Source organism: Somniosus microcephalus, chromosome 24 (assembly GCF_052327205.1).
Source record: "Somniosus microcephalus isolate GS21.2 chromosome 24, FLI_Smic_1.0, whole genome shotgun sequence".
NCBI lineage: Eukaryota > Metazoa > Chordata > Chondrichthyes > Squaliformes > Somniosidae > Somniosus > Somniosus microcephalus.
This window is the reverse complement of record NC_141010.1, coordinates 32,248,803-32,256,975: the sequence shown is the minus strand read 5'-3', so window position 1 is coordinate 32,256,975 and position 8,173 is coordinate 32,248,803. Positions and strand designations below refer to the sequence as shown.

General features: G+C 39.4%; 1 protein-coding gene across 1 annotated transcript; it reads left to right on the top strand.

The window, feature by feature from the left end:
- Positions 1-1,235: 1,235 nt before the first annotated feature.
- LOC147101190 (glucose-6-phosphatase catalytic subunit 1-like) lies at positions 1,236-7,924 on the top strand. The gene is made up of 5 exons (XM_085966415.1): positions 1,236-1,519; positions 2,788-2,897; positions 3,636-3,741; positions 5,454-5,569; positions 6,025-7,924. The coding sequence occupies exons 1-5, from the start codon at positions 1,290-1,292 to the stop codon at positions 6,534-6,536; spliced, it is 1,074 nt and encodes a 357-aa protein (XP_085822541.1). The 5' UTR covers positions 1,236-1,289; the 3' UTR covers positions 6,537-7,924.
- The last annotated feature ends 249 nt before the right edge of the window (positions 7,925-8,173 follow it).

The window sequence follows — 8,173 nt, the reverse complement described above, 5'->3', positions numbered from 1 at the left end:
GAAGCATCCGGGAAGGCGCCGAACAGCTCGAGTCTCTTCGCCGGGAGCAAGCGGAAGCCAAGCGCAAACAGCAGAAGGAGCGCACGTCAACCCAAGCACCCCACCCACCCGCCCCTTCAACCACCGTCTGCCCCACCTGTGACAGAGACTGTAGGTCCCGCATTGGACTCATCAGTCACCTGAGAACTCATTTTTAGTGTGGAAGCAAGTCAGCCTCGGTTCCGAGGGACTGCCTAAGAAGAGTAGAGAAGAAGATTATGGAGAAGGTTCCCTGAGTGTGCTCATGAGATGTCTGACAAAAATGTCTATATCGAAGAAACCTCAGAGAAAATGTTAATGCAGTGAAGCCTTGTGACAATTTCAAAAGATACCGTGCAGAGAAAAGAGCTTTGAACTTGTGTAGAGAAAACAAGTCACCACTCTGAGAGGATATTGTTTCTGGTGCACCAAATAGTCAACATTGATTTTAAATAGGAGAGGAGAAAGTTGATACCTAATTCTTCAGTCATGGCTTGGAGTGTTTGTGCCTTCATAAGAGCATAAGAAACCATTGAATGTGGACAGGCCATTTTGCCCATAAAGCCACAAACTAATATGAATTATATTGAAACTCCTAATTGAGGTAACCAACTACAGGTAAGGTATTATAAAGACAAAGTTCTGATAAACTTCTCTGGACTGAAAGTAACCGAGCAACATCCATTATTCAGCGCTGACAAGTTGCTACCAATACCAAAACCTTTTACCCATTTCCGACCATTTATATTTTCTCTTTTAATATGCATTATCCACATCAAAATCCACTGGTTATTCCTTAGAATGTGCATTTAATTTCTGCAGATCCTTTTGAATGATGCCAATTTCTCTTACACTAGTCAGCTGGCTGTATAACTTGATAGTCAGCACATTTCCTATTGCTACATGAACCCTCTTCTATCTAGTTTATGAATGATGTAAGCAGCAGAGATTGCTGAGTTTTTCTGTGACGAGTATTATGGATTTACCAAGCTCCCGTGTTTTCCACAAGAGTTGGCCTTGTGGATCTGTTCATGCGTTCGGATTTCGGCTTGAGTCACATCAATGACGCAGGTGTTGTTGCCAAAAAGGCCATTGACATTGTTTTGCCCAGGTCGGCTCAAAGTCTTGTGTTCATTGGCTGCAAACGGAATTTGATAACAAGATAGCAAAACATTCTCAGCTCCTATATAAACCCTGAATCCCCAAGAGCTAAAACCAGAAACCGCACTGAAAGCCGAGCAAACCTGCAGCACCTTCTGAACGTGCAGAGAATGGACGCTGGGATGGACCTGCTCCACAGCTCCGGGGTAGAACTGGTGCAGTATCTACAGCTGAATTACAAGGACTCCCAGAGCTGGTTCACTTTTATCTCTTTTGCTGCCGACCTGAGAAACACTTTCTTTGTTTTCTTTCCCATCTGGTTCCACCTGTGTGAAGCGGTGGGCGTCAAACTCATCTGGGTGGCAGTCATTGGAGACTGGCTCAACCTCATCTTTAAATGGTAAGTATTTTCTGAGAAGCTCCTTGGAGTTTTATTAAAGGTCTCATTAGAGCAATGGAATAGACTTTAATACATGACAGACAGCAGACTGAGACTATTATAAATAACCTCAGATATACTTGCTTTAAGTTCTGAGACCTGTGCACTTATGACTGAGGACAAATAAATTATTTTTATTTCAATCTTAAGTTTAAGAAAATGATAAATGTTTCTAACTTAAAATATTTTTATGGCATTGATTTCTTGTGTCTTGGTCTGCCTACAGCCCACTTTATCCTGGGCTAAGGGGTAGGCAGACAACCAACCTCTCGATGACAGCCAGTGTTGCTCTATATTTTGCTGCCCCGGGGTCGGCGGTGGGAGTGTAGAGCAAACTCTGACTTTCCTGAGGGAAGTGCTTGACCCTTCTGACCTCTGCATGGCACTTTCCCATGTTGACATGCTGAGAATCGGAACATATTTTATGGAAATTTGCAGCTGCAGAAAAGTACCTCATCAGTCTGCACACAGCATATTACTGTCACTCTGCACCATCGAAGAATCATTTATATTTACAAACATTGTAGTAAATATTCTTCCATTTTTAATTTATGAAGATTTTGAGACAAATTATAGATAATTTTAAAATAATAAATCTTTCTTTAACCTTATTTCTGTACTTTTTTCCTTGGTCTTATCTCTGGTTAATAATTCTTTTTAACCTTAATATTAATTTTTAAAATTTGGATTTGTTTTTGAGGAAACAAATGATTACTCGAGAGCAGCTTCAGGTGTTCATGTGTCAATTCACATTTCTTGGCATTTGGGCAGAGGTTAAACCAGCATCCAAAGCAAACATGCTCAAAAGAATTGTAATTTGATTTTACCCCTAGTTGAGATGAGTGTTTCGGCTGCACTGTAATAGAGTTGGAAACTCTTTCCCTCCCCCTGTTCCCCTGTGAAGTGCGGCACCATCACAAAGTACTTCAGCTAAACTCTTAGCAAGAGCTAGGAAATCTCAACTGGGGATTCCAGTCTCTGGTTGGGTTCCAACTTGAATCTCCTGAGTGGGATTCCAATGTCCGACCTTCCAGAGTTATTGGCCACCCTCTGCCATAAGCCTTTTAACTCTTCTTAAGCTAGTGGTTCAAATTTCCCATATTTTTCTGTAAGTGAAGTTTCCTATTAGAAGAGTTAAATACAACTAGTAAAGAACACAGACATTTAAGCAATTTACATATGGGATATTGCCCACATATTAACCTTTTCTCCCCCTCTTTCTTTTACAGGTTCTTATTTGGGCAGAGACCTTACTGGTGGGTCCATGAGACTCAGTTTTATGCGAATTCATCTCTTCCCTTATTGCAGCAGTTTCCCATCACCTGTGAGACAGGGCCAGGTACTGGCAATTCACTGTATTAAAGGGACAATGACAAAAATTGTAGTTTTAAATATTGATTATTTTTACATTTAACTTCCTTTCACTGTCAAGGTTTCATGTCCAATACGACTTGATATTCTGCAATCAAAGTGAATCATGCATCTTAGATCAATATTAACAACTAAAATAAAATTCTTATTAGTCATTTGCTGTCTTTTACTTTGTGTTAAATAATACCACTCGTAATGCTTTTAGCCTATTAACTACCTTAATTAAAATGATAATCCTGGAAAGATTCTCATGTTGGATAGGCAAGGATCTCTCATAGAATGTAATTAAAGTGCATTCTAGATTAAATTCCAGAGCATTTAACAGTAAACAGGACAAAGCAAATCCAAACTGCAATGTTCAAAAAAGCCTCTCAAATATTATTAACATTAGGTAAAAGTTAATAAATCAGTTTCACAATATAACATTCTAAAAGCAGTATAACATTCACAATATAACATTCTAACATCCAAACTTCTTGCTTTCTTCTTTTAGGTGCTGGGTCTCTAAGGGTTCATCTAATGCAAATTTTTCATTAACAGTTTCATAATTTTTCCAATATAATTCATGTGTGGATCACACTGAAATTTGCTCTGGTTTATTATTTAAATTGATAAAGTGTTTAAAAGCATTACAAAGTATAACTTGAATCTTTAGCAACAGAAAACACCATTTTATAATTGAGTCTTTGTATGATGTGTTTGACAGGAAGTCCATCTGGTCACGCAATGGGTTCAGCTAGTGTCTGGTATGTGATGGTCACGGCATTTCTGACCTTTGGATTACAAAAAAAGCAACCCTGCTTCCAAAAATGGTAAGGCTTCAAAATATTATATGTACATACAACTATATGTGTAGCAATGTACAGTACTACATAGGATTACATAGAATATACAGCACAGAAACAGGCCATTCGGCCCAACCAGTCCATGCCGGCGCTTATGCTCCACTCGAGCCTCCTCCTGTCTTTCCTCATCTAACTCTATCAACATAACCCTCTATTCCCTTCTCCCTCATGTGCTTATCTAGCCTCCCTTTAAATGCATCTATACTGTTCGCTTCAACCACTCCCTGTGGTAGTGAGTTCCACATTCTCACCACTCTCTCAGTAAAGAAGTTTCTTCTGAGTTCCCTATTTGATTTCTTGGTGACTATCTTATATTGATGGCCTCTAATTTTGCTCTTCCCCACAAGTGGAAACACTCTCTGTATTTACTCTATCAAAACCTTTCTTAATTTTAAAGACCTCTATTAGGTCGCCCCTCAGCCTTCTCTCTTCAAGAGAAAAGAGACCCAGCCTATTCATTCTTTTCCTGATAGATATAACTTCACATTTCTGGTATCATCCTTGTAAATGTTTTTTGCATCCTCTCCAGTGCCTCTCTATCCTTTTTATAATATGGCGACCAGAATTCTACGCAGTACTCCAAGTGTGGTCTAACCAAGGTTCGATACAAGTTTAGTATAACTTCACTACTTTTCAATTCTATCCCTCTAGAAATAAACCCTGGTACTGGGTTTGCTATTTTTATGGCCTTGCTAATCTGTGTCGCAACTTTTAGTGATTTGTGTATTTGTACTCCGAGATCCCTTTGCTCTTCTGCCCCAATTAGATTCCTATTTTCCAAGTAAAATGTGACCTCCTTATTTTTCTTACCAAAATGTGATACCTCACATTTATCGGTGTTGAAATTAATTTGCCAATTATATGCCCATTCTGCAAGTTTATTAATGTCGTCTTGTAATTTGTTGCCGTCCTACTGCTTCTATCTCTTGGGTTTATATGGTTCATGCACAAAAAATGCAGTTCTATACATGAATGCAGTTCAGCATATATGCAATTCTGTATGTCAGTACTGCGTGGGTGTATGCATAAAGATTGATTGATTATGATTAAAATCAACACTGCCACATTTATCATGTTGAGTCTGATCTTCATAAATGTTTTAGAAATATTTATGTATAATTACTTTCAGTATAGTGTTGTGTGTGTTGACTCTAATTCTCATAAATGCTAGTTATGATTGTGGATCTTGTACCAAGTGCGCATTATGTTTGGCTTTGTGACCCTCCTGACTTTCCCAGGTTTAGGGGGAGGGCTTATTCTCAGTCAGTGACTACACACAATACACAGTGATATAACGTTAGATTAGTGTAGCTTTAGTGAAATAAATAACTGCGTTAAACTTCCAAAAAATACAGCTAGATTGGTAAAAATGTACTTGCCTTTTCATGTTAATGATGAATACCCATCCCCCTTTATTGAGAAGCTGCTATAAAGTTGATTTAAATAATGTTAGTGTAAGTACAGGTACACTTGTGTGTTAAGGTCTCAACTTGCAGTTCCTCTGATACATCTAGTTAGTTTAATCTATAGTATAGTTATGTAAAAATAAATATGGATGGATGGATAGATATTCGCTGTTTGGATGGAGAATGACTGATACCATCATCCCTCTCCACTATTTCATTGTAATGGATTCATTCTTTGATTAACTGTACAATAATTACCTTCCCTTCTTCCAGGTGTCTCCATGTTCTGCTTTGGACAGCATTCTGGGTGATTCAGGTCTGTGTCTGTACATCCAGAGTATTTCTGGCCACTCACTTCCCACATCAGGTCTTCTTGGGGGTTATTTCAGGTCAGGATTACTTCTTTCATTTGCAAATATAATAGAACAACTCTATTAATTATGCATTAATTTAAGTTGCATTACTTTGAACTTCTGCACCCATTTGGTGATATTTTACATAATTAAGTTCTAAGGGTATTAAATACATAATTGATTCAATGGCTGTCTGGTTGCAGTGCCTAAAACTGACACTCTGTGATAAGGTTAATGTGCTGTATGTTATATGTGACTATGGTGGAACCAGAGGTCTTTTAAGTGCTTGAAAGATATTCTGCATTGAAAAAAGTTATCACAGCATTAAAGCTGGTGGAGAAAATGTATTAAATTGGCAAGGATTTACATTTCAGATACACCAAATACTCAAAAATAACTGCTATTGGCATACATTATCTGTATATATATTATCTGTCTACCAATGGTATTAAATATTTGATGAAATATTAACTGTGAATTTCCATACATAGGAGTGGTCGTGGCTGAAATGTTTGGTCGAATTAATGCAATCTACAACGCAACCCTCAAGAAGTATCTGAAGATCACTCTCTTCCTGTTTTCCTTCGCTCTGGGCTTTTACCTGCTGTTGAAAGTGCTGGGAGTGGACCTGCTGTGGTCGGTGGACAAAGCTAAGAGATGGTGCGCCCGAGCAGAGTGGATCCACATTGACAGCACTCCCTTTGCTAGTCTGGTCAGGAACATGGGAGCCTTGTTTGGATTGGGATTAGCTCTCAACTCCCCCATGTACACAGAAAGCTGCAAAGCAAAGAGGAGCCGGCAGTTCAGCTTCAGACTAGGTTGCATCGTGGCGTCATTGATCGTCCTGCACCTGTTTGATTCGGTGAAGCCCCCGACACAGAGGGAATTCCTGTTTTATTTACTGTCTTTCTGTAAAAGTGCTGCAGTGCCTCTGGCGGCCGTGGCATTCGTTCCGTACTGTGTGTCACAACTTGTAAACCGACAGGAGAAGAAAGAATCTTAAGAGTCCTAAAGTCACAAAACTTGGAAAAATCTTGTGGTCTTCCCAGCACTGTTGAGTGCTTAAAAAAAACAGAAGATAGTGGAAATACACAGCAGGTCTGTCAGCAGTTGAAAAGAGAAAAGACAGAGACAGAGAGAGACAGATAGACAGAGAGATAGAGAGATAGAGCGAGATACAGTCAGTGAGCTAGACAGCATGAAACAGAGGCAGAGTTTCAGTTCATTGGAATGTTAATCCATCAACTCTCTTTCCAGATGCTGATGAACCTTCTGGTTTGCCTGTTTATTTTTCTGTGTTGTCTCTGCTTTTCATTTCAGATTTTTGGGCATTTGTAGTTTTTTTTATTAGTTTCTAGATATTATTTCGAATTGAGTTTCTACATTTTAGTACGCACAAAAACATAAAAATATACAGAGAAGCTAATTGGTGAATTTCTGAATGTGCAACTGTCTAGTTAGTTACCTTGTTCCTTAATGTGGAGAAACAAACAGCTGGCCTGTGGTAGTACAGTAGATAGTTTGTCTACTCTGAGTCAGAGTATGAGCCAGATGTGCTATCCCCACTTAAAGCAGCAACTTGATGAGGTGAGCACCAAGGGTTAACGGTGGTGCTTTTACTAATAGTACAGTGACTCAGATGCACATGTCACACGGCTGCGTGTGATCAGTGGGGAAAATTGGCACTCCCATCTGTCTTGTGCCTTGGAACTGGCATCAGCAACTGGCTTGCACATCACAACAGCAAGAAAGGAAAGGTGCGAGAGAGTCTGCAGCTCACTCAGCTTAGTCTCGCCGTGCGGAGGGAGATCAACCTGGAGCTGAGCAGGAGAGTATAGACTGGAACTGGGTAATCAATAAAAAAGAGAGTACTCCGACCTCTGACAATTGTCAACCATCAGGGTTGGGTGCAGGCTTTCTGTTATGTAACATCTGTAAAAATATTTTTTGTTATTTCCTTATGCTGTATATTAATGCTTTTGTATTACCTCTTTATATTCTACTGTATTTTCACTCTGACTGCTGACATCCATTGCCTGGCCTCTGTACCTGGGCAGGAATGGCTGTATAAGGCTGCGGACTATATGTAGCTGCTTGAATGCCGTGTCATGAGTGGATGTCTGGATGCTGTGCCATCAGGGTGATGGTGATGTTGATTCGTGCTGTATTCCACCATACGGCGTTCCGGGACATAGTCCGGCCAACACGTCAACCATAAATAGGAAGCGACAGCTGAGAGAATCAAATGGCAATCTCTTTGTCTTCCATTTCTTATATTCGTGTAAAATGAAGTCCTCAAAGCACTTTAGACTGTTCCTTTGTTATGGTAATTTAAAATTACATGTGCATCCATTTAATTCTAATAAAGTCACATGATGTCATTTGCATTCAGATCTGAGGTCACCTATATTGTCACAACCACTCGCCAGTGCATCCACCACACAGCGGTTAAACAGAAGTAGAAAACAAATGTACGCCTCATTATAAATAGCAGTCAGGTTAATAATGGGATACTGCAGGATTAAGGTCCTGCAATGGCTCGGCCCCCGAATGCTCAACAAACAAATTTGCCTCTGTAAACTGATGCTTTTAAATAATATATCTTTGTAAGTTTTTAAAAAAGGTAACATTTACCATGCA